The following is a 27,099-nucleotide window of genomic DNA, read 5'->3' as shown; positions in this document are numbered from 1 at the left end:
GTAAACGGCCAAGACTCCTCCCGTCCAGCAGTCACAGGGTCATTAGATCGGTGAGGAAGAAACTTCTGGAACGCAGCTGATTGTTTCTTCGCCTCCTGAAACCTCTCGACGACCTCTGTGCCTCAGCAGCAGCAGGACCCGCACTCTGGGGAATGCAAACCGAACCGTCCTCCTTAAAGAACGCCCGGCGGGAGCAGAGCGTCCTCACGGGCAGCTTATCGCAATTCTCACAGTCAGCCCCCTCGAGAACTGACTGGGCATGCTCAACTCCCAAAGTTATAGTTTCCTGGTCTGTGCCGTCACCCGCCTATGACGTCTCGTCACACCATTGGACTGATTCTGCTTCATGACACAATCACACAGGGGCATTCCCACAGCATCTTGACGCAGCTCGAATTCCCTTGAAAGGGAATTCCTTTATTTTGTAAATGGCCAGATGTTTTTATGATTATTTTAATAGGGCATTCAGTCAGGTATCCAAACCATTTCAAGAGAATAACGAAAATTCAGTAATGGACTGGTCTGTGTCAAACTATGTGAAGTGTTTTGTTTGAAAGTAGCCCTGAATTTGGCGTGAACAGCCTTTTACGTTTAAGTTGATGTTGCACTCTTAAGATAATCAGAATGGTGATTGCCAATACTGAGGCTCAGATTGTAGAATAGTTTATGTGCACCAGTTACATTTTTACCCAAACAAAAGTATGTTCTAAAAACAGTTCAAAATACCCAACAGAATTTTTTTTATAGCATGTTTAAATTGTCACTTTTGACAATTTTACCATTTTAGTGTGTGCCCTTCAAATGCAAATGAGCTGCTGCTGCACGACACAGGGGGCGGAGCCTCACGAGCTCACGCTCAGTGTCAGAGCAATCCCATCTCACAGAATGATGATAATATCAAAACAGAAACTCTCAGTAACTGTGTTCATTTCGACCTGGAGTCGGACAATAATTCCTACAGAGTCAGATAATATTTGCTGTATGGAGATGGAACATGTATAGTTTAGTTTAATTACGACTATAACGTATTTGTCATCTGCTTGTATCCACTATTAATACAAGCCTGCTGTAGCAGACCCTGTCCGAATGATGGCCAAAAATATACTGATGAGTTTAATAAAGTTTATTGTACATCACAAAAAAGATGAAGCATCAGTTTTACTCCAGAAAATCGCCGTAAGAGCTGAGTATACACAGTATATGAAGTGTGTAAGTACATAAACTAATTTCAGTAGAGTTGAGGGAGCATTTTCTTTAAAAAAAAAAATTATCCACCTCGTCTTCAGCGGCTGGCTCAGATTTCGGGATTAAATAGATATGTGGATTAATACATCCAGCCACACAACACCTACAACACTTGGGCGACATTCTTGTTAGTGCAGCAATGGCGGATGTGTAAAACTCGCTGTGAACTCGATCAGGGTGTTTCTATGTTAAAACGGCAGAGTCTGTCAACATTTGTGGGCGGGGCCTGTGGCTATAGTGACGTCACACCAGCCCCATGGCTGAAAACAGGTCGTTGGGAGACACTGCTTATGATTTGGGATTGAAATGGGGATAAAAAAAAAAAAAAAAAAAGAGTAAGTCGATTTGTATCACTATTGGGTGGTTTTGTGTACACACACTACCAACACACATTTATGTCCAAACACCATGCAAAAGTGAATTTTGCATAATAGGTCCCCTTTAAAATGTAATTTCAACCTGTGAATTTTCATTACAGTCTTCAGTGTCACATGATCGATTATAATATGCTGATTTGGTGCTCAAGAAACATTTATAAATATACTGAAATTAAAGAAATAGAAAGTACAAAATAACAGGATTTTTTTTAAATAGATGTAGCCTATTTTTTTTTAATGAAAAATATATTTACTGTCAATTTAATGTCTTACCTGAAACTCTTGAATGGTAGTGTATGTTTCTGAAAACAATACTGTGAAATTGAATCTATAATGTTATAATGTCTGCACTGCCTATCATCTTGCAGTACATTACTTCTCCAGCATGCATGTTATAGCCTTTCCATCCCTCTCTGCGTACATCAAATTCGCTCACATATCCAATTTAGTTTGTAATTTAGAGAACTAGGACTGAAAGGAGAGGTGCTTAAAGGTTGGCTCAGGCAGATATTGCCACTTGACCTACAATCCACAAGCTTGATTGATCAACCATTGTAGCTCAGTTAGCATGATGACTAACACTGAACTGCTGGATCTCATGCGTTGTTATTGGTTGTTTAATGCATGGTGGGTGGTGTTGTGAAAATTTAAAAATGTGCAGGAGGTAGATGTGTGGCAAAAACATTTATCATGTGACGTGCTCCGTCACATCAGCAGTGAACGGATTCTCATCTCAGCTCTGTCATATTCTGAGTTGTACTGAAGAGGGGTAGAAGTGCATGTAGGTGTGTTTAGTCAGTTTTCGTGCGGTTGTGTTATTCTAAGAACCTGGTGCCTTTTTCAGTAAACTTGTAAGATTTTAAAAAAATTTAGACAAATAAATGTGATGAATACTACTTGAGGTAAATTTTAATAAGTTAATATAACATTAACAAGGGCATATACGAGAAAACAGGGTTGATTCTAACAGGATTGACATTATAAGCCTGACATTACAAGGTGTTTCGTAGAGAATTTAAACCTAAATATATTTATATTTTTATAAAAATATAAAGATATTTTTGCAAACTTCTACTTTTGAATGACCAAATTTTACTGTACAATTAATGTCATTGTAGTTTTGGCATATTAAGCTTGCGTCAAATTATGTAAAACCTAACAAAATAAAATATTAAGTGTCATAATTATTTTAAAAGGGACAACAAGATAGATGTGCATTAGTACATTGTCAACAAAACTCTTAAAATATATAAAAAATAAAATGCTAGTTTATTATAAAATGCTATTATTATAATTTTGTATTATTTTAATGGTCAATTTTTATTAATTATTATTTGCATATTTGATGATATAGCTAAGAGAAATTGTTGTTTTTCAGGGTACACGAATAGGTGCTTGTTGTCTTCTCTGTGTATGTATATGTATTTGTGTTTATATGTGTATGTACATAAGATTCTCCGTTTTTGTGTGTGTGTGTGTGTGTGTGTGTGTGTGTGTGTGTGTGTGTGTGTGTGTGTGTGTGTGTGTGTGTGTGTGTGTGTGTGTAAATGGGTCAGAGGGTGTGTTGGCTGCAGTAGGGAGGAGAGCTATAGCCCTGTTTGCTGCAGCCATTTTCTCCATACTCACTCTATTCTGAGTCTTCATCATGTACACAGTGAACGTTTGAAGTAGGCTGAGCAATTGTCCTGTTTAACAGATGTATGTGCATATTTTGAGAATTCAAAATAAAAAAAGATGGACAAATAAATACATAAGCAAGGGTGAAGGAGAAAAGGGAACTGGGTAAGATCTTGGGTTTGTCTTTCCATAGGGTTTATCGAAGAGAAGGAGAGAGGAGAAAGATAAGAGAAAGGGAAAGATGCAACTGGAGAAGCAGTAGGTTGGAAACAAGCAGTGGCTTGTATGTGTATGAGAGAGAGAGACTGAGAGAGAGGAGAAGCAGAGCAAGCCAATGAGAGCAGTCTATGCAGGAGCTGCTGCAGTAACCTGTTTTTCACTACTGCAGATGATCAATCATCCAGCAAAACCTTGAGACACAAGAACTTTCTCTTTCCTCACACACTCACATGCTGATATTCTCTCTCTGCTCACAGCTGTTCTCTCTTTGCTGTGGAAGGTAAATGGCGGATGTGTCTTTCAGTTGAGGAGCACTTTGAAGATGAAATGATATGTCTCCTCTCAACACCTCAGCTCTGGTCCTTTGATATAACAAACACTAATAGCCCTTTCTCTTTTTCCCTTTTTCTCTTTATTTTTCGATAGAAATACACTGAGCAACACATTGAAATCTGATGTAAAACAGCTGCAACATGAAGTAGAGAGTGCACAAAAACACCATTTATGCATACAGTGGTCATGGTTAAATGATGTAAATAGCCAACACATTACAATAAGACCTTCCTGTACACCAACAGATTAGATGTTCCAAAAATATGATTTTTCTTATGAAATATTTGATTTAGGTTAATATAAAATGTATATATATATATATATATATATATATATATATATATATATATATATATATATATATATATAACAAATATATATATATATATATATATATATATATATATATATATATATATATATATATATATATATATATGCAATTTATCACATATATTAATTATATGCCTCCACTTAGTGTCATTGATTGTACTTGTGTTATCCGAGGAATTTATTAGTGTCAAGTTCATCCTACTCAGTCAACTGTGTAAGTCGCTTCGGATACAGTAAATGCGTATATATATGTAAATATGTGTGTGTGTGTTACCTTGTGTGGACCTTGTGTATATAGGTAGTTAGTTAGTTTGTAATTTATTGTTCACCAATGGGGAAATTCTCCTTTGGCTTCTTATAAAAACACAAGTTATACACATACACAATATACAGTGTAAAAGTTATTCTCAAAAAGAGTTAATTTCCCCAGTCCCTTCATTTAATATTCTAACTGCCACTGGTATTTAATGTTATTATATACTTTTTAGAGTTAAGTGGGTGTGCGGAGTCAGATACAACCCTTCTTACTCTTCTGTGTATTGCCAGCAAATACAGTTTATCAAGCTGTGTTCGCTGGCGTCCTATTATTTTTTTCTGCCATTCTCACTATCCTTTGCAACTTATTCTTATTCCTCACTCCTAAGTCATCATACCAGGCTGTAATATTAAACATTTAAAATATGTACGACTCTGAATCAATCTCTCTAAATCCCTCCTTTTCGCGAGCTACTCTGCTCTGGTTGGCCAGACAGCTCAGTCTGTTGTGATTGGTCTACCGTGTGCAGCGCACGTGTCGAAAAACAAAAACACCCATTGCCATAACATCATCAGCTCTGCTTGTCCTGAGTCTTCCTACACCGTAAAATAAAGACAGTAACGAATAAGTGGGCGGGCAATATGCTAATGTTTCGTCTTAACGTCACAACAAGCGGCTTATGACTCGTTAGTGTCAATGAAATCATTTTTCAGAGTCGACTCTCACTTTTGAAAGACAATAACTTTATATACGGTGCACTTTCAGATTTAAAACTTTGCAGGATGTTTTCATTCACTTAAAGCTATGTTACACACTACATGAAAGGTCATTTTCAAAAATCTATAATAGGGGCCCTTTAATATTTCACAGTGACTAAGCATGTTTGTTTTCCCGCATATGTATGATTATGCTATGGATATTTAATTTTGTAAAAACAATATCTGACTGTGTATTGGACCGATTGCAGAGTACGTAGATGCTGTATGTTTTTAGATTCATCAAACCCCTCCTTTTGCCTTGTTAGCTCAGTGATGCTAAAATTATATCAATGAGAAATGGCTCTTGTTCCCATGGAAACAGTTATGAATGAGAAGGGCCCAGTAACCGTAGAAACTGTCTGAATGAGGAATTGTCGGTTGCTATGGGGATATGGTGTATTGCGAGGAAATCTGTGATCGGAGTTGTCATCCTCATCGACTCTCTAAACAAACAAAAAGATTGTGAATGTGTTTTTGACTTCACTGCTGCTACAGTATTCATATCATGTTGGTAACTAAACGGTAGTGTTTTGACTAGTAGCAGCACTGACCTACATTTATTTCCATTGCTACAAAAAACACTGCCGCTTTCTCTCACTCCTAGCCGTACACACATTCTCCCACACTCACAGTGTGTGTCTGGGATTGTGGTAAGATGGATTGGCAGATGCCTCCCTGTGGGCTGCCCCGTGTCAGTGCAGTGTAAACACCTGTGAATTCTCCTCTGTATCCCATAAGCTCAATCTGTCAGATTCTTTGGGGGCTCCTCTGGAGCCCGCACACCCATGGTTCACCTTCCTGAACCTCCTCAAAACAGCAAAGCCTCTCTCTTAACACACCAGTTTAGTGTAAGAAACACTTTATGTATACATTTACAACAGGGGTCTCATTCTTAAATTACCTGGGGGCCTTGAGCTAGGTGGGGTTCTCCAGTAAGGGCAATTTATTTATTTTATTTAAATATGTAATTTAATTTTGTTTTGTTTTGTTTTGTTTACATGCATGTAGGCCATGGCACCAACATGTTCGGCGTTACAACAGAGTTTTATTTTGTTTCAAAACGTGCACTAAAATGATAAGACTAATAATCTGTGTTTTATGAGTGGTTTGACTTTTGTTTCTGTTTTTTAGGGTCATTTAAAATGTTCACTTAAGCATTAGGTCATTTTATTTGTGTATGTATGTTTGTTAACATTTGCCAACAGTCTCCATAAGGAATTTGTTTTTTTTTGTTTTCCTAAGAAAAATATAAGGGTTTCCACGAGGGTTAGGTTTAGGGTTACAGATCAAAAACATTATTAGCTCATTATAAAACAGTAGAAGTCAATGAAAAGTCCCCACCATCATAGAGAAATAAGTGCGTTAATGTGTTAGAGAACGGGAGAGAAAGTGTTGTATAATAAGTCAGGTACAGCTGACAGTGGTGGCTCTCAGACTGCAGCTCTATAAATAGACGAGGAGAGATGGGAATAAATCAGCCAGTCAGCATCTTCCTCTCACTCCTCTCATCCAGCTCCTCCCCTCTCTCTGTTCCCTCTTCCTCCTCCAACCCCCTTTTGCTCTGTTCATTCACTGTTCTCTCTCTCTCTCTCTCTCTCTCTCTCTCTCTCTCTCTCTCTCTCTCTCTCTCTCTCTCTCTCTCTCTCTCTCTCTCTCTCTCTCTCTCTCTCTCTCTCTCTCTCTCTCTCTCTCTCTCTCTCTCTCTCTCTCTCTCTCTCTCTCTCTCTCTCTCTCTCTCATTTGGCTTTCTGTCCATCCCCAGTAATTTACATTAATATTAACTGAATAACTAGTCTTCCTTCAACCTCCATGATTCCTGCCTCTCTGCATCTATGTCCTCTGCTTTTTTTTCTATGTCCTCAGTTGCTTTTAGTTTGTTCTACTAAAGACAAAGATGATAGCAGCACAACTTTCTTTAACAGTTGACACTCATGTCAAAGCAGTTTTAGACGGGTTAAAATATATCTCAATGTAATTTTTTCATGAACAATGAAGCAAGTTTAGGTTGTCAGCTGTCTTCAAACAGACTTCATGTGACGAAAAAAATTATATTTTGTTGCTACATCTGTGGGTTTGAATGTTGATTAAAATTCCCGTGTCATATATGTTTCACTCTCCGTGCTGTATTGATTCAGTTGGATTCGCGTCTTTGTTCTTCTCTGCATGTTATCACTAAAGAGAATCAGTTTCCAGTGACTTTCCTGCACAAATAAAGGTCATATGAATACAAAGCAGCGGTACCCACATTTATCTCTATTCTCTGCGCATGGACCTCTGACATTCACTCTGCGGGGGGACGGTCAGTGTGTGCCATCCTCTCTCAAACCATTAATGGCCACTGCTTATCGTATTTGAGTCCATGATTCACACACTGTAGCATAGATGTCTGACCAGTTGAAGCCTTAATATAGTCATTTATGATTAAAAAAATTGTCAGTGTTCAGAATGGGCATTAGCTTAATCTCGATGTAAATAGATTTACATGAGCTCAGTTCATGCACCTTTCTCTCCCTTTATACACGTTTTTCTCAATTTAAAAAAATCTAAACTGTCACTAAAAGCTAATCCTATATTAGTACAAGGGCTGCTGTTTACCACAATATCCCAGTTTAAACCTCAACTGACTTTGTGTTGTCTTGGTCCTCTATGATTCATTCTGTAACGTTATTATTTCTCTCCAGAATACTGTCAACAGTGGGCTCAGACTTTGACCTGAGGACCCTGCGTGCTGTTCGAGTGTTGAGACCTCTCAAACTTGTGTCTGGAATTCCAAGTGAGTAACATATTTGTTTCAATTTATTAAATTTGATGTATTATATATAGGGATGCACCGAAATTACAGAATCTGTTAGCAAAAGGGGCAATGGAGTTGGTTCCTCCCGCGCTAAAACACTCTGGGCCCTATTTTAACATTCTGAAACGCAAGTATCAAACGTGAAATGCAAGTAACTTTGTGGGTGGATCCCGGGCGCTGTTGCTATTATACCGGCGGGATAAATGACTCTTGCGCCCGACACAAATCTAAAATGGGTTGGTCTGAAGTAGCTTCATTATTCATAGGTGTGGTTTGGGCGTAACGTGAAATAAACCAATCAGAGCGTCCTCTCACATTCCCTTTAAGAGCAGATGCACTTGTTCCATGGCGGATTGCTATTATAACGGCGGATTTGCCAGGCGCACGCCAGGAGCGGTTCACAGCCGAGAAGACCGACGTTCTCGTCAGGACCGTAAAGACAGAGAAGTGACATTGTATGGGGATGGGAGAAACCCACCCAAATTAGCTTCGGTTAAACAGGCAAAATTTGGGTATTGTGTAAGCTAGATTTATGCCTATTTTCTTCACATCTTCATGGACACAACAATGATTTCCCTCGTGTGTTAATATTTTTTCTTGTAATAATGTATGATTTGCAAAAATGAAAACTGCTGCGTCTGTTTAGATTAAAATTAAAAGTGTATGCGCGTTGTTCACACGCTACATAATGGCCAAGCACGTGCCCTTAAAATAGCATATGTCTAACGTGCAACTGTCTTTACACTAGGTTTTTCCTAGTCAGTGGCAGAATTGTTTTCTCAAACTGCAAAATAGCACCAAGGAACATTTGCGCCGGAACACACCTCCTCTTTTCGCTGAACCGCCCCCGGGAGCGCAATTTCCTTCCCTAATTTACCGACGTGCATCTGTGGAGGGAAAAGTCCGCTGTGCGCTGGTGCAAAATAGGGCCCCATGGATTTTACAGCCGTTATTTTCGGTCCCCGAATATATATCAGACCTGATGGTTCTGGTCTATTGGTATGTTATTTGGGGTATGAGCTTAGTGACATCACTGTATACATGATTCAGACCCGAAGGTGTCCGGTCTTATCAGTATATTTATGCATATATACTTGTATTCTGGCTTTATGCATATATATATTTATGCATATATACAAATATACATATATTTGTATTCTGGCTTGTTTCATGAACTCAGGGGTCCTGAGTTTCATGTTCGGCCACTTACTTATGGTGCGGCGTTTTACATGGTGTCCCCACTGCGTATAGCTACGCAATATGAAGTAACTGTTCTCGAAAGGGAACTACTCGGTTACTATCGAACCTCAGTTCCCTGAGAATAGGGAACGAGTATTGCGTAGCCTGCCGCACTATAGTAACATGGCAAGTTTTGCCGCTTCAGTCGATTTCAACCTGCTATAATGGCGAATTTCGGGGTCATTTATAGGCTCTGCCTCGCCCTATTTGGCGGTCTCTGGCTTATGTCGGTGCGATGTGAGCTGATTCGCGCATACGTTAGAGGTGCCTGCACCATTGGATGTGCAGTTGCTGCGGCACAGCCAATGAGTGAGCCAGTCTCTCACTGTGCTCGCTGTGTAGCTGCAATGCGCTTTACATTTTAAGCTTCAATAAATCTGAGGAATTTATTAGTAGGAATTCCCCACTACGTATAGCTACGCAATACTCGTTCCCTATTCTCAGGGAACTGAGGTTACGATAGTAACCGAGTAGTTTCTGTTTGCAACGGCCCTACTGTGCTGTACCATGGTGTGGTAAAGGCGTGCTGGGCATCACTAGTAAAATGACGCTACCCTCTTATTCACTGATCCGCTCCCTGCTATCTGGTCACATGCTCTGATAACAATAGCTTTCTAGGACTATACTTTATTTTGATAATTAGTCCAAAAAAAAATCTGTTAAATCTGATTCTGTTGCATAGAACTGAATGAAGAATAATATATTGATATTAAGATATTAATATTTTATATTATTTTAATATAGGCCTATTGTCTGTCCAATTTTTGTGTGTTACTTTAAATAAAAGCTTGTATTTTTTTTTATTCAGATTCAGTTAAATTGTTGAATTTTATCATTTATTTTTCGGGCCCAGAATTTTCATTTCAGTGCATCCCTAATTATATGTTTTCTGTACAATGAAAGTTAATGTGATTTGTACTGCTAAGCTCCAAAAAATAAGAAGAACCACAACAACAACAACAAAAAATGCTTCACACTTTAAGTCACTGAAGCAGGCTTTCTGCGGGTCTTAAACAAGTCTTACAAAGTCCTAATTCACAAGTTATGGTGTTTAAAAGGTCTTAAATCAGAGGAGAAAGTTTTATATTCATAGTCATGGCATTAAATGTTGCATGCATTGCAAGAACAAATTGTCCTGTTTTCCAATACAAATATCTAAAAATCTTGAAATATAGATACATTTACTTGAAATGCAAATGATGTCTTTAAAAATTATACAAAATTAAGTGAGTTTATGCTTTGGACAAGAACATACTATATCTATCAATGAATTATCAAAGTTTCTGAGCACTTTGGCAGATATTTTATATTTTGTTAATCATAAAATGTTTTCATAATCAGTTTTACAGAAAACAAGACTCAGTAAGTCTCAGTAAGTGCATCTTGATTTAAGATTCTTTAGATATTTGCACTGGAAAACAAGACAAAAACACAGGAGAAGAATGTCACTTTCGTACAGTGTGATCAGAAAGTACAGTAAAATAGATTCCATATTCTAGTGGGTGGAAGCAGAACAAGTCAGTCTTTTTTGTAGAATGAATTAAAAAGTAATCGATATCTGTTGAAAGTAGTATTTTTAAACTGTGAAGTGTTAATCCAACTCATTGTGTTTCTCCCTAGACATTTACATTTAGAGAACATATTGACAAATTGTGTTCTATCAATTCTTTACATTTTCTTTACTTGGTCTTAAAAAGGCCTTAAAAAGTCTTAAATGTATCTTCATAAAAACTGCAGAAACCCTGCTGAAGACAAATGACATTCATTCTTGCATGTCACATGACCAATTTGATCGGTTTAAAATGCAACCGCAACTGTGATTTGAGGGCTTGGTGTAGGGGAAGATTAAATATCATTATATTCATTGTTCAAAACTTTCTCATGATCTGAGAAGACTTGAATATACAGTTCATAAGAATTGCTTTTATATGCTGATTTAGTATATTTGAAGTATGATGATGCACAGCTGATTTAGTATATTTGAAGTATGATGATGCACAGTTTACATGATACATTCTGTGCTATATTACAAGCTGTCAAGTTTTGTAATCCAATTTTATGCTGCAAAAACAAACTCTAAAACCTCTGACAATGTCAATATGCTTGTTCTCTTTCCTCTAGGCTTGCAGGTTGTTCTCAAATCCATTATGAAAGCCATGATCCCACTGCTGCAGATCGGTCTGCTGCTCTTCTTTGCCATTCTCATGTTCGCCATCATTGGTCTAGAGTTCTATATGGGCAAATTTCATACTACATGCTTTGACAGTGTCACTGGTAGGTCACTTGGTGCCAGTTTTGGAGATCATGGAATGTCACAATCACAAGTAGCACAATTTAATTAATTATGAAAGATTTCACACTTTTCTCTTTCTTACACCCTATTCTTTCTGTTAGATGAAATCCGAGAGGAGTTTCCTTGCGGGAATGAAACTAGCGCTCGAGGGTGTCCTAATGGAACAGTATGTAAAAAGTACTGGCTTGGACCTAACTATGGTATTACCCAGTTCGACAACATCCTGTTTGCCGTGCTCACAGTCTTCCAGTGCATCACCATGGAGGGCTGGACTGACCTGCTATACTATGTAAGTCGCATTGCAGCACTTGACTAATGCCACAGAGCTTCCTCATTTCATTTTTGGAATTTTGACCTATGCTTAAATAGACCAAAGAACAGATGTGCAAAGATGTGCGCGTTTACTGTATACAAATATTTATCCATTTCTGGCCATAATTTGGAGACAATGACATATGAACCGTTGTGCCATGCTGCTTATATTTATCACGCAGTAAATACCCCTCCCCATGCCCAAAACAAGTCTTCTGTGGATGAGAATCCGAAAGAACAACGACTGGTGGGACATTGTCCTGCTCCACTTCACAGATGCAGAGTGAAAGGAGAATTTTAAATGACTGACGGGGCACTCATTTATATGACAGGAAGAACAGTTCGTTCCACGTGTCATACGTCATTATGCTATTGCACATGCGCAGTCCTTTCTGTTTTGGTTTTCAATCCGATCAAGAGTTTACATGTCCTCTCGATTGGATAAGGAAAGGAAAAAATCACCCCTTTCAATCCGATCAAAATTGAATTCGGATCAAGCTCCATCGGATCGATTAAGGTGTTTACATGAGGGCTTTTCAGTCCGATTGAGTATCATTCCGATTACTTGCAGATTATTTGTTTGCATGTTGTAAGGCCTGCCCATGGGTCCAATGACAGTTTCCGATAAGCGGGTGAAGGTTTACTGCGTGTCTTTTCAGCGTGGCAAAGTAATTTAATTCCAATTAAACTTTTATCTGACTCCATTTTATCATGAACTCGAATTTAGGTTGGAATGCCAATTGGTTATTGGTCATATAGTTTAGTAGCACATTTGATTAATCTATTTAACTCTTTAATTTATATTTTACCCTTTCATTAGGAATCTATGTCGCTTTGAGGTCCTCGCGCCGGTTGTTTAATGCGGGTCTCACTATCAAAGACGCGTCTGGTTTGGTCACTTAACCGAGGTAATTGGCTAATATCTTAGACGGTCGCATTCACGCTTACTCAATCTTAGATATTTTTGTAGCTGTTAGCCTCCCGTGGTCAGTGTACACTTGAATTAAAGTAACGTTTAGTTTAGACCAAGGTCATGGCCACTACTACAGATATAAGCCGACCAATATTACTTCTCTGATAGTAGCTTTGGTTTAATCATGCCATGGTTTCCCACGTACACTTAACTAGAGTAACATTACATTTAACAGAGGTAAGACTCACCCTATTTAGGTTGGCCGAGCAACATTTTGCTGTCCTAAATGAAAATTCCCTTTTTGTCTTTACAAAACCAAGTACACTGGAATTAGTGCCAAATATTAGCCGGAACTCTAAAATCCCAGTTGGTGTGCCCTATTCTCCACTCAAAACTGGACTCTAGGCCGTCACTAATCTGACACAGATTAGCGGGAACATACGCATTCGCTTAATCTACTTGGGAAAATAAATTCAGAGTAAATAACAATTTATTATTAGTCAGGTAAATGTATCATGCCAATTAGATAATCAATACAATACCTTCAAATGCTCAGAGATAAAGAGAAAAGATGTATAAGCTACCTGACATAAGAAAAATACATGATGCTGAGTGTCTTGAGGACATTCAACATCACGGGCTGATTTGAACTACAAATCGCGCCCTGAACCCTTCTCAGCATCTCCATAAATACTCAGACCAAGGCAACACCTCTTTTCAAATGTAAACATGAGTTCACAATGGGAATTTGCATTAATCACAGTCCCTGACTTACTGGGGACGGAAGTCGATTTACATGGGGGCACACCCACAGCAGTTAACAAGATATCTCTAAACTCTCCACACCTTATTACCTTTTTGGTTTACTTCTGTGGGAATGAGACCTTTTGTACCAGTCACACTGAGACATTTCAAATGATACCAAACATGTATGTGGCGAGCAGGACGAGGCCAATGGCTGTGAGAGAACGGCGCGACGCACCGGTCTCATATCTCTCACGGAGGAACGACGATGGTGAAGGACGAGAGAGGACCAGACCTGGACTGTTTTATTTGATGTTTTGATTTATTATGTGTGGTGGCAGTCGTCCGTGAGGGGCTGCCGTCTTTACTTGCATCTTTTGTTTATTTATTTATATTTAAGTTTAAAATGTATAGTTACGTTTTTAAATGTTCGCCGGTTCGCACCTCCTTCTTCCCATAACAACGAACTATGTTACAGTGTATAATACTGTATGATAATTGTTCGCATTTAACCATATAGATTTTTGGGTGAATTCAGATAGAGATGGGTGAAGGGAATGATATGTAAATTGGGAGGTGATCAACTCAAGTGTGATCATGTCTCGAATGGGGATGTTAATATAGCAAGAGAGTTCAGATGTTCCCTTTCGAAGGGAACTCGACAATACGTCATCGACGCTTTGGGGAACGCCTCAGGCGTGACAGGTGTCTGAAATCACAATCAAATCACGGCAATCGCATTGACCGGCGACAGCCCGTGAATCATTACGTGAATGATTAACGTGCGACCTGGAAGTATATAAGGGCGCCTTGCAAACATGACAAATCATCTTTTCGTCTTCAGGGACTGTTTTGTCTGTAACCGCTTTTGAAAATCAGGTATTTATGAAATGCACTGAGAAGGCTGAGTGTTTTCAACTGTGCTTTTTCTGTCTGGGAAGGAAGAGCGCGCACAGGCAGTTCTTGAGGGAACTGCCTGTACAATTGCGAGCGTTTTTCTTTGAGAACGCTCCGATCTCGTCTGACCCTCTCCTTGAGAGAAGAGGGCTCAGCGTCTGGGTAAAAAAAAAAAAAAAAAAAAGGGATCCCAGATGAAGCCCGCCGATCGCCTTGAGAGGGGTATAATCCTCTCAGGCGATGCGGCGGCTGACGAGATTAAGCAGTGAGTGCTTTTCCGGACAAACAGGAGATGGCTGATGAGGGTGGTGATAATCAACCTTCTCAGCCACCCTGCCCCGTGTATGCTGAACTGGTGGTTTTATGGTAACGTTGGGGGAAAAATCGCTCACTATGAGAGCGTTTTTTCCCCAGTCATAAAACCACTAGCTCAGGTGAGCCTTTCATTTCTTCCCGATCTCATGCTGAGATCGAGAGGACATGGAAGAACCCATACTCTGCCCGTGTCCACCGACATCAGCGGGCTAATCTCACTGATGTTGAGGTGATAGGAGAGCATGGGTATGTGTCGATACCGCCCATTGACGAGACGTTTGCAACTATCTCGTGTCTGGACAGGCGTCTACACTGAGAGCTCAAACCCTGCCAGTTGAATGGCAGAGCATACACGCCAGCGGGTCAGGCCGGTGCTACCCTGCACATCATGGCGGTGTTGCAGGTACACCAGGCCAATCTGCTGGGGGATCTCGTCCAGGGGGTGGGACCCCTGAGGCGGTTACTGAGCTGCGCCACGGAGTGAACCTGGCCGACATCGGGGAGAAGAGAGAAAGTCTTTCTCCTCGATTCGCTGCTTTCGCCCTCTGAGCTTTTTGGCACCTCTGTGTAGGCGGTGACTGGAAAGTTCAGAGAGGCGAGGGCGCGCTCAGCTGTATTAGGACAAATACATACCGCTGAGATCCGTATCCACACCCAGACAGACGGGAGGGCCTGGCCCATCATGGTCCGGGGACCTTAGACAGGGCCAGAGAGCCAGTGTCGCCTCTCGTGCGCCTCCTCCGTGGAGGAGTAGATCGCAGTAGAGGTGCAACTCCCGCAAGAAGAGGGATCTGAGGGAGGTGATCCAGCACGATTGCACACAGCATCGGCATGGATCACCTCCCCCTGAGGGCGTGAGTATATCTTAGCCCTCTCCTCTCTTCCCCGACTCCCCAGACGCTTTCTACATCAGGCCTGAGGCTGGGCTCATGGTTAGAACAATGTTCTGTTGGCCTGCCTCTGCTTGGTTAGGAGAGTGCCTCTTTCAGGCATGTAACGGTGGTAGACCCCATGTTCATAAAGAACTGTCTGGTAAGTCTTCACTTCGCACGCCGCAGGTGAGCTGAGTGGTCTTCTTTAAGAGTAATTTTGTGTGCAACTAACACATAAATTTATCTCTCTACAGACCTCGTTCCCTGTATAGAGCTATGGGGTCATGTAAGGTACATTTTTGGATTATTAGGGCCCTGAAGTCCCCCTTTAGGTGGCTAGAACGACTATCTTAGCCCTCGGGCTATTAGCCACCTCAGGGTAGGGTAGTTGGTCTCCCTCCCATAGGATTTTCATCTTGGAGTATAGACTGACGCTAGTGCTTCAGATAGATCTTATGTCCGGTCCATGGGACCGTCTGACTTCCTCCCTGAGTACATCGCCCCCTTGAGCTCTGTTTGGGTTTTCAGTGGGCTGAGCGATTCTGCAGCCAGTTGTATGAAATAATAACTATTTTTCTAGTGAGGCTGTGGCTCCTCCGAGCCCTCAGGTAGATCTATGCTTGCAGGCTGGCCCTCACCAGGGCCGCCTCTGTAGCTGGCCTAGGTGTGCCAGGGATAGTGGAGGCGCTCTGCTTAAGCATTTCTGCCTCTGAACTTTCACTGTGTATATAGGTTCCTAGCATCCCTGTATGACAGCCTCCTCCAATGGGAGTCGTTAGGCCAAGGCCCGCCCCCTTCTCTGCATTCTGGGGCGACAAGAGTAATGCAGCGTGGTGCAGAGGCATGGTTTACAAAGATCCTGGGTTAGGCCTCAAATAGGCCTCCCCAGTACAATGTGTCTTTATTGAGCAGGGTTAGGCCGCCTTTCGCCTCACGAAGAGGCTGGGTCTGTCTGCCCGACCCTGCCGTGCAGAACTAGCATACGGATATGGGCTGCCAGTATAGGCTTTACTCACCTCGCTGAGCTACTGCTCGAGCGTCGGGTTGTAGGTGGTTGGCTCACAAACAAGCCCCACTCCCCTAGGTTGGGCACAGATACTTTTTCTGTCACCCCTAGAGCCACTGGCGGGCCCGCACCCTGGTAAACCTCAGGGTGAGGTGGAGAGTATTCCCCCGTGATACAGGGCAGGTCTAAGTCCTTCACTTTCAGTTCTGTATTATCCTACCTCGCACCACTATGGCTCGGGTTGAGCGGAAAGTTCTAGCCTTCACTTCTTTTTTGGTCGAAGTACGCTCCCCTGAAGCCAGAGCATTGCCATGAGCTGACGCCCATGCTTACAGATGGTAGGCCCCTGGCTCTGGGGCCTCCATTGAGGCAGAGTGGCGTATGTTGTACTCCCCTTGCTCAAAGGGTGCTAGCGCTTTTGCTGAGTACACTGCCATGGGCAATGTGATTAGGTACCAGAATGCTGTAGGCGCTGTGTAAACAGCTTATCTGCCAACGAAGGCTGCGCCATTAGGTAGTAGGCCTCAGCAGGCCTCCTGTATGGGCAGCCCCCAAGTGGGCGCTGTAGGCCAGCTCACTTCAAAAAAGTGTTGCTGGCCTTGGTGGTTCGGGCAGTTGACTCACTGATGGGTAGTAGGCCCTAAACAGGCCTCCTCGGAAGTGAGTCCCAACATTGTGGGACTTACTTGTTGGTGTGGTATGATTCCCAACAGTGTACCTTTGGAGCAAATTGACTTGCTGTCAGCTAGTAGGCCCAACCAGGCCTCCCTGATAGGCGAGTCCCCAGTGGGCTGGCCTTAGCAGGCCGCCTTCGAACCGTCACCCAGATTCAGGGCTCATAGCTACCAGTTGTTTAAGATTACTTTCAGGTAGTAGGCCTCCTCAGGCCTCCCTGAAGGTGAATTCCCACTTACGGTGGCTATCAGGTAGTAGGCCTTACCAGGCCTCCCTGTAGGCAAGCCCAAAGGACAGGCAACTGGACAGCTAGCCTGACCTACTATCAGGTAGTAGGCCTCACCGGGCCTCCCTGAAGGCATGTTCTCACGTAATGTGATTATCAGGTGGTAGGCCGCTAACCGGGCCTCCCTGAATGTGAGCTCCCAAGTATTGTGGCTGTCAGGTAGTAGGCCTCACCAGGCCTCCCTGAAGGTGAGTTCCCTCATACTGTGGTTATCAGGTTACAGGCCTCACCAGGCCTTCCTGGTTATGAGTCTCCACATGTCAGGTTACGGGCCTCACCCGGCCTTCCTGAATGTGGGCTCCCACATATTGTGGTTATTAGGTTACAGGCCTCATCCGGCCTTCCTGGTTTTGAGCTCCCACACACTGAGCTCCCACATACTGTGGTTATCAGGTTACAGGCCTCACCAGGCCTTCCTGGTCATGAGAGCTCCCACATACTGGGGTTATCAGGTGACAGGCCTCACCAGGCCTTCCTGGTTATGAGCTCCCACATACTGTGGTTATCAGGTTACAGGCCTCACCAGGCCTTCCTGGTCATGAGCTCCCACATACTGGGGTTATCAGGTTACAGGCCTCACCAGGCCTTCCTGAATATGAGCTCCCACATACTGTGGTTATCAGGTAGTAGGCCTCGCCAGGCCTCCCTGTGAGTGGTTCCCCAACGATGCTGGGTTCTGGAAGCTAGTGGCCGCCTGCTATCAGTTCAGCTGGCCTTATTAGGCTGTTGCTAAAAGCGAGCTCGTGCCCTGGCTCAACTAAAGTGTTCATCCTCTGCTTCTGGTTCCCTCCCGGAACTTCTTACTCTGCCTACAGCCTGGTTTCCTACCAGTCGGTCCATTGCTCCCCTCACTGAGGGTCACTATGAGTGTTGGACTTTTGAGTCTGGTCAGACGGTTGTAGGCCTCTCGTGAGGCCTCCCAGTTAGATCAGCCCCTAGGCCTTCACAGGCCTCCTCAGTGTTTCAAACACAAACACTGGGTAGATCCGTGGATCGAGTAGAGAAACTCCCCTCTCTAGCAAGGGTTTAAAGCACTATGCTGAGTCATACTCTCCGGGATATCCCGTCTCTGAGATCCGGCCTGAGGTTCACTGCCAGCTTCGCAGTCCCTCGGGTTGGATGCTTTACCTAAGGCAAATGTCCAGAGGCTCTGTCTCCGGACAGACAGGAATTTGGCCAGACTGAAGTGTCCGACGTAGTGACACCAGGTCAGGCCGTCCTGGTGGCATTTCGGGTGGTATATTCCCCCGTATAGTGACTGGCTGGGGTTCCCTCGGGTTCCCTAGCCACATTCCCTAGAAGGGACCCCTTCTAAATTGAAGTTGTGGTCCTAGGCCTTTGAGCAGGCCCAGGTAGGCCTTCGGATTACTTATTTGGAGTTCCTCCTGTTAGGCTTATAGCTTGGGCTATGACCGTAGGGAATGCTGTCACTGACAGCCCAGTGTGACCTGAGGGTGAGTGGTTCTTGCATTTCATTTGAATTTGCTGGTTCTGACAGTTGTCACTGCCTCCTGGCATGCACTCCCCTCAGCATGGCGGAGTGGGTATTTCGTTCCCCAAAGCGTCGATGACGTATTGTCGAGTTCCCTTCGAAAGGGAACGTCTCAGGTTACAACTGTAACCTATGTTCCCTGAGAACAGGGAACGAGACAATACGTCTCCCTGCCATGCCTCGGGGCCTGCCTACCAAACAGTCCCTTCAGACGAAGGATGATTTGTCATGTTTGCAAGGCGCCCTTATATACTTCCAGGTCGCACATTAATCATTCACGTAATGATTCACGGGCTGTCGCCGGTCAATGCGATTGCCGTGATTTGATTGTGATTTCAGACACCTGTCACGCCTGAGGCGTTCCCCAAAGCGTCGATGACGTATTGTCTCGTTCCCTGTTCTCAGGGAACATAGGTTACAGTTGTAACCTGAGACGTTAATTTCCTTTGTTTTCTCCGAGAGTGTCCCTCTCTTCCAGTTTTTTCCAGTCTTATAATGTAAACGTAGCCAGTGTCGCATGAATCTTCAAAAATCATTCTAATATAATGATTTGATGTTCAAGAAACATTTCTTATTATCTGAACATTTCTTATTACATTTCTTATTAACTGAAAACAGTTGTGCTGCTCAGTATTTTTGTGGAAACTATATATATATATATCGCCATTATATATATATATATCGCCATAATATATATATATATATATATATATATATATATATATATATATATACAGGGTGCGATTTGTGAAAAAAAAACAGAGGGGGGGATGTTTTGAAACATTTTTATTCCTAAAAATAAATCATGAGAACATGAACTTCACACAACAATCTTTTTTCTTATTAACTCATGAAGTAGCCTAACGCAATATTTTTACTCTAATAGCTTATCTTTCCCCACACATATGAACTGATCATGCACAACGAAAAAGTTCTACTGCACTGACAGTTCACATTTTAGCACTTTAAACGGCTCATTCGCAGTGTAGCGAATGAGGCTCTAGAGGTGCGTAAACGCGTCTTTACATTGACTTAACATTGAAATCACTCGCGCCAGACACTCAAGAGTGAGTGAGTAATCAAAAAACCTTTGCTTTAGCCTCAATTAAGGGAAACACCGTATGTGTAACTTCGGCCATTCTCAGTGGTGTGACTGGGACACTAACTCTGCTTGTCATTATAGAAACAGATAATCAGATTGTGATGTTTATTCCCGCTTCAGTAATATGCTGAATATGCTGCCTTCCTTTCGACACACAGCTCCACTGCCCAGCGGACCTGCAACCGTCTCGCAAGTGTTGATTACTTGTGAGGTGTAACCAATCAGATAGCGCCATGGGCGGGACATTGAGCAAGTCTGCAGAGTGGTGATTACAGAGAGGCTGCGGCAGCTATATCAGAGCCAGCCAAAGTAGCGCATTTTTAAATAAAATTTACTTTAATCAAACCACGGATCCGTGATAAGTTTTGTGATCCGTCTCGCCACTAGTGTAGAAGCACTGATCACTTTGAGGGGGGGATAAATTTATCCCCACCGGGGATAAAACTTACAAAGCATGTAGAGGTCTGTCATTTTTATCATAGGTACTCTTCAACTGTGAGAGACGAAATCTAAAACAAAAATCCAGAAAATCACATTGCATGACTTTTTAAATAATTAATTTGCATTTTATTGCATGATATAAGTATTTGATCACCTACCAACCAGAAAGAATTCCGGCTCTCACAGACCTGTTAGTTTTTCTTTAAGAAGCCCTCCTGTTCTCCTCTCATTACCTGTATTAACTGCACCTGTTTGAACTCGTTACCTGTATAAAAGACACCTGTCCACACACTCAATCAAACAAACAGACTCCAACCTCTCCAAAATGGCCAAGACCAGAGAGCTGTGTAAGCACATCAGGGATACAATTGTAGACCTGCACAAGGTTGGGATGGGCTACAGGACAATAGGCAAGCAGCTTGGTGAGAAGGCAACAACTGTTGGCGCAATTATTCGAAAATGGAAGAAGTTCAAGATGACGGTCAATCTCCCTCGGTCTGGGGCACCATGCAAGATCTCACCTCGTGGGGCATCAATGATCATGAGGAAGGTGAGGGATCAGCCCAGAACTACACGGCAGGACCTGGTCAATGACCTGAAGAGAGCTGGGACCACAGTCTCAAAGAAAACCATTAGTAACACACTACGCCGTCATGGATTAAAATCCAGCAGCGCACGCAAGGCCCCCCTGCTCAAGCCAACGCATGTCCAGGCCAGGCCCGTCTGAAGTTTGCCAATGACCATCTAAATGATCCAGAGGAGGAATGGGAGAAGGTCATGTGGTCTGATGTAGAAGGATGCAAGAACAACCCCAAGAACACCATCCCAACCGTGTAGCATGGAGGTGGAAACATAATTCTTTGGGGATGCTTTTCTGCAAAGGGGACAGGACTTCTGCGCCGTATTGAGTAAGACCGAAATTAAGTCACAATCTTGAACTTCAAATTCAAAAATGGAGTCGTCGATGCTGCCACACTCTCATGTCACGTCCGGTCGGCTTGCCAAGCGAAAAAAAAAACAAGCGTGTTGAAGTGCTGCGAGTCAACCTCCTCTAACTTAGCTACAGCCAGTCAAAAGATAGCATGGCAAATGCAGGAGACCCATCGACAGAACTTGAACCCCCTCCTCGCTCTTTCACTGAAGTCGCCTATGTGGAAGTATGGCCACTGGCCGCATGACTGACGCCCGTTTCACACATACTCCGTTAGTAGTAGCGTTTTTTGCTACGGCCGAACCGAGCAGTCGAGCAAACAGAGCATTTTTTTATGTCACATTAGGGGCGGCTCGAGCAGTTTAAAAAAAAACATCCTCTGCGCCGCGAAGCGGTTTTCTATTATCTATCATTTCAATTATTGGCAAATTGGCGCCCCTGCTTGCTGAGAAGGTGCCGTCACTGCCGTGCACAGAAGCTATGTCAAGGGGGTCTCCAATATGTGTAGCTCGCCAAGAGGCTGTTCACGTATCGCGTCTTTTGCACGCTCGAGTTCGTTATTTCAAATGTAGGCGCAAGGCTCATAATTGAGGCTCATTTTTTTTCCAGGGGCAGCGAAATAAACTTTTCAGTATGGGGGGGCACCCAAACACATGGGTGTTTTTCTCTTCTCCATAAATAAATCTTGTAGCAGATCTTCAGCAAGCGTTTTTAGGTGGTGGAAATCCATTAGCTACTAAAACTTCTATACCCAGACAGCAACATAGTGTCGCCCAGATCCGGCCCACATCTGGTACGCGTGGAATCCACATGTGGCCCGGATCTGGGCGACACTATGTTGCTGTCTGGGTAGCAACGACAGACGCCATGAGAAAATCGGACTGAATTTTACTATTAATAATAAAAGCTAATGTGCATTGTAAATGTCAGTAATTTATCTTTTTTGACTCATTCTTTTTATAAAAATTATTTAAACTCTGAAATATGTGAGGTTTATCTTTTCATAAAACCTCTTTTGTCAAAACTTTATTTGAACGTGTTACATAAGCTCGAAGGGGGTCTCGCCCAGGGTGTAATTCAATGTAGAATCGCCACTGTCCGTTTGCAGTGCGTATGCGGTACAGGAGCAGCACACGCTGTAGTGCTTTCACATATGCTTTGTTTGCTGTGTGCAACTGATCCGTGGCTGTTCCACAAACACATTTACTCACTATTTGTATTTCAAATCCAGAAGTTATCAGCAACTTTTATTGACAAAAACAGCCGACTCTCACGCCTTTTCTTAGTTTTGCATTTAAATTTGAATACAATAAATATTGCATGTCACAAAGAACTTGTTTTTCCACCTCCACGAATGAGATGAGTGTTGTTCATTATGTTGCCTTGTTGAGGTAAATTGAGGTTGAGGGCATCTCTACAGGCACCACAAAACCATAGATGTATCTGTTAAACCAACAACTGTTTGTTTGTTTGTTTGTTTATTTTGGTGTGAACTAGAATGTCATCTTCTGTGAAGAAGACTGCAGTTACAAAAGAGAAATGGCAGGTCATTTTCCTTAAGTTTCCAATTGACTGAAGATATAAGTTATTGTTACATTATGTTGTTAATAAATGTTTTAAATTTGACAATGTAGTGTGGTACATTGTGAAAATTGGTCAGATATTATATTGCATGAAAGTCTAAAAATGCATGGCATAGCAACCTGTCCTTTAGAAAAACATTTTTAAAAAATCGAGAATCAAATCGAACTGTGACCTTAGAATTGAAAATTTAATCGAATTAAAGATTTGGAGAATCGTGACACCCCTAGTATTGAGGGGAGGATGGATGGGGCCATGTATCGCAAGATCTTGGCCAACAACCTACTTCCCTCAGTAAGAGCATTGAAGATGGGTCGTGGCTGGGTCTTCCAGCTTCTTCTGACAACGACCCGAAACACACAGCCAGGGCAACTAAGGAGTGGCTCCGTAAGAAGCATCTCAAGGTCCTGGGGTGGCCTAGCCAGTCTCCAGACCTGAACTCAATAGAAAATCTTTGGAGGGAGCTGAAAGTCCGCATTGCCCAGCGACAGCCCCGAAACCTGAAGGATCTGGAGATGGTCTCTACGGAGGAGTGGGCCAAAATCCTTGCAGCAGTGTGTGCAAACTTGGTCAAGAACTACAGGAAACGTATGATCTCTGTAATTGCAAATTAAGGTTTCTGTACCAAATATTAAGTTCTGCTTTTCTGGTGTATCAAATACTTTTCATGCAATAAAATGCAAATTAATTACTTAAAAATCCTACAATGTAATTTTTTAGATTTTTGTTTTGGATTCCGTCACTCACATTTGAAGATGATAATCACTATGATAAAAGACTTACAGGCTTCTACATGCTTTGTAAGTGGGAAAAGCTGCAAAATCGGCAGTGTATCAAATACTTGTTCTCCCCACTGTGTATATATATATATATATACCGGTATGCATAGTTCTAGTTCTGTCATGAAACTAGATGTCGCAGGCTGATGGGTCCTTAACAGAGCTGATGATATTAACTGCGTTAACTACTTAACTGCGTTATCAACAGTATGACTTGCATAATCACAGCAGAATATCAGCGTATGTATTGGCAGTAGCAAGTTCCGGTACTTGCTCTGCAGCAGCAGCGTAGCAGATCTATTCCGCCAAGACCAAATACGTTAACATTGTCATATCCATTACCATGCTAAAATCTTCAGAGAGTTGTCATAATATATTTATATGGTCTATATACTATATTATTGGTGCATGAACACTGTACTTTTGTCTCAGATGGGCTTGAAATTGGAGGGCCTCATCTTTTCATCTGGACATCCTGTATTATTTTGGTTTTGATTAATCCTTAGTGTAGAGGATTACTGGTTTCTTCTACTTCAAGATTATCAAAAATAGCCAATCTTAGGGACTGAATAGCCCCACCTAATCCACATCCCCGTTACCTTTCACTCGCAGACATACAGTAAGCAAAATATTGCCTATAGAGTCAGAAGCGGTGCAGTGCATTTATAGTCTTATCGCTTGTGGGCAGCCTGTCCACTGAACAGACAGAGCTGTTTCCGGTGAGGTGAGTTCAGCCGCCCTCTACGGCAGAAAATAGGACAGTGATGTCAATGCCATGTTCAAGATTTCCACATACTAATGTTGTTACCTCAGGGACCAGTTTAATCTCAATGCCACGTCAATACTTCCCACAAATTAACATCAGATTTACCTGAAGAACTAAATGTTTATTTTTAAAAGGATCTTGGCAATGAGAAATAAGTCTGAGGGTGGTGATTCCACATGACTAAGGCTTGCAGTTGTCCACAGCCCAATAAGATGTCAACATCTCTTATTTGGTCTTACTGTATTTTTATACTTGTTTTCTTTTTTCATTACTCTGCGTCTCGCCGCCTCTAAACCCCTATTTCTACTTGCCCCAGCTTTTTTCTCCCTCCTGTTTCCCTCCTCTCTCTGGTGAACGAGGCTCTATATATAACACACCCTGCTCAACTGAAGTTATTCTTACAGCTGCTGAGAAAGAAACCTATGAAAATTTAATTGCAAAAAAGCTGCAGTACATACTGGGGCTTTCAGAGCTCTCAGACATGAAGGAGCGGATGAAAAAGAAGTGGGGCAGATTAAGGGAGACAGAAACAGGGGAAGGGAGGATGAGTATGGCTCATAGCTATGACAAAATGGCTTTGTATATTACAAATATAGATTTTTTTTTTTAACAAATTGCTTTTGTTTCCCTTTTGTTAGTCGCTTTGGATCAAATTGTCTGCTAAATGCAACAATTTAATATAAATGAAAATAAAATGTGAAGATCTCAGCAGCTTTAGTTGGATAATGAATGAGCTATTTTAAAATATCTTTAAAGGAATAGCTACTGTAGTTTACTTTATTTACTCTCCCCGTTCCAAACTCATGACTTATTTCTCTCTTTTTTTGAATGCAGAATGCCCATTAATTTTCAATTAATGAAAGCAAATGGTGACCCTTAAAAGTTAATATTTTCATAATTTCTTATACTTTTAGTCTGTCTCTCATAAACGGCTATTAAAGGCTTTCGAAGACTTTAAATACAAAGTCATATGGCCTACCTCTATGACTTCAAACCTTCTGCCGTTAGTTTAAAGGTCTGGCGAGACTAGGTGAATGACACCATTTTCATTTTTGGGTGAACTATCCCTTTAAAACAAAAAGTGTGCTCTTGAAATGCTCCAAAACCAAATTGTGCAGACATTGTGACATCATCTGCGTTTTTGTAAAGCAGCACTTGTGGGCTGTTTCAATCTGGGCTTTTGTAGCCTTGGTTCCTTCCCTAGAGGCAGTCAGTGGAGCAATGCCATACAAGATGGCTGCTCATTTGTTCCTCTCTGCAGTGGCAGGGTGCAGTGGTGCCGAGCACCCAGCTGTGTGTACCACAGATGAAGCAGCCCCAGCCAGATGGTTGCCACTCTCAGGTTGCACATCACATGGTACGTGGTGTCCTAGGATCTGACACGGTACTGTCATAGATGTTCTCATCCTCTGTAAGCAGGGTCAGATTTCAACTTGCCCTCTCCCTAAAAAAAAAAAAAAAACCTTAACATTCATATGTCTCCCTAATTGACACCATTGGAAGAGAGCTGTTGAGAGTCTTGGGAAGGCAAATGCAAAGAAAACCAGATGAACAAACTGACTGTACTCTGAATGTGTGCCTCATTGTACTGACTGAGCTGTTTTATGCCGTTACAGAGCAATGATGCTTCAGGTAGTGCATGGAACTGGATGTACTTCATCCCCCTCATCATCATCGGCTCCTTCTTCATGCTCAATCTTGTGCTGGGTGTGTTATCAGGGTAAGAACACTCTCTCAGGGATTGTGAGCTCTTCTCAAAATCAGCTATATCGTTTTTTATTTTTATGTTTACACTTTTGGTGCATTGTCTAATTTGCTAATAAATTTCAGTGTTTGATATTTGTGTGGATTGTATATGAAAATATGCAGTGTGTGGATATTTTATGTTAAATTCATAAATCAAAAATTCAAGTTTACTCTATGTTTTAAATGACATTTTGAATCTAATTTTAAATGAGATTTTAGTGTTACAGTAAGCATTGTTCAAGAGAGGGATAATCCACACTGTTATTGATGTTTGCAGCGCAATATTTGACCGGAAGGATAAAATTTACGGTTAATTTACGGTTAATTTACGGTTACGGAGTGAGAGAGATGTGTACCTGTGTCTGTTCTCTCTATTAACAACGAAGCTGTGAGTTTAACTACTTAAAAATAGCAATGTTACCCCCTCGTTGCTGCTGAGAAATATAATGTAGCGATTTAGTAGCGAAGCTGTTTTATCACTAAACGTCGCGGGGCAGCATTGATAACAAGTTTATGTTATGTTATGTCAAGTGGTGTGTTTGTGTGTGTGTGTGCTTCAATGAAAATGGATATTAATATAGAATATAGCGCATTAATATAGAACAGTGATTAAACTAATTTGGAACTTCCTGTACATTAAACGGTTTTGTTGATCACCTTCCAGCCAATCAGAATCGAATATTCAGACAGACCATGGTATAATACAGTTTAATTCATCAGATGTACCTATAGATGATGTTCACTCAAAAATATTTAAAAACACCAGAAGGACATCAC

General features: G+C 41.9%; 1 protein-coding gene across 1 annotated transcript in view; it reads left to right on the top strand.

Moving 5' to 3' along the window:
• cacna1aa (calcium channel, voltage-dependent, P/Q type, alpha 1A subunit, a) overlaps window positions 1-27,099 on the top strand; it is a 110,031-nt gene that overhangs the window by 10,253 nt on the left and 72,679 nt on the right. Inside the window, exons 3-6 of the mRNA XM_079618413.1 lie at window positions 7,820-7,911; window positions 11,293-11,445; window positions 11,566-11,753; window positions 26,193-26,296. Of these exons, the coding sequence (XP_079474539.1) occupies window positions 7,820-7,911; window positions 11,293-11,445; window positions 11,566-11,753; window positions 26,193-26,296 (537 nt within the window). The remainder of the gene's footprint in view (window positions 1-7,819; window positions 7,912-11,292; window positions 11,446-11,565; window positions 11,754-26,192; window positions 26,297-27,099) is intronic.

Source organism: Phoxinus phoxinus, assembly GCF_949152265.1.
Source record: "Phoxinus phoxinus genome assembly, chromosome: 1".
Taxonomy (NCBI): Eukaryota; Metazoa; Chordata; class Actinopteri; order Cypriniformes; family Leuciscidae; genus Phoxinus; species Phoxinus phoxinus.
Note: the sequence above shows the minus strand (reverse complement) of the source record. Positions and strands in the feature narration are given on the sequence as shown.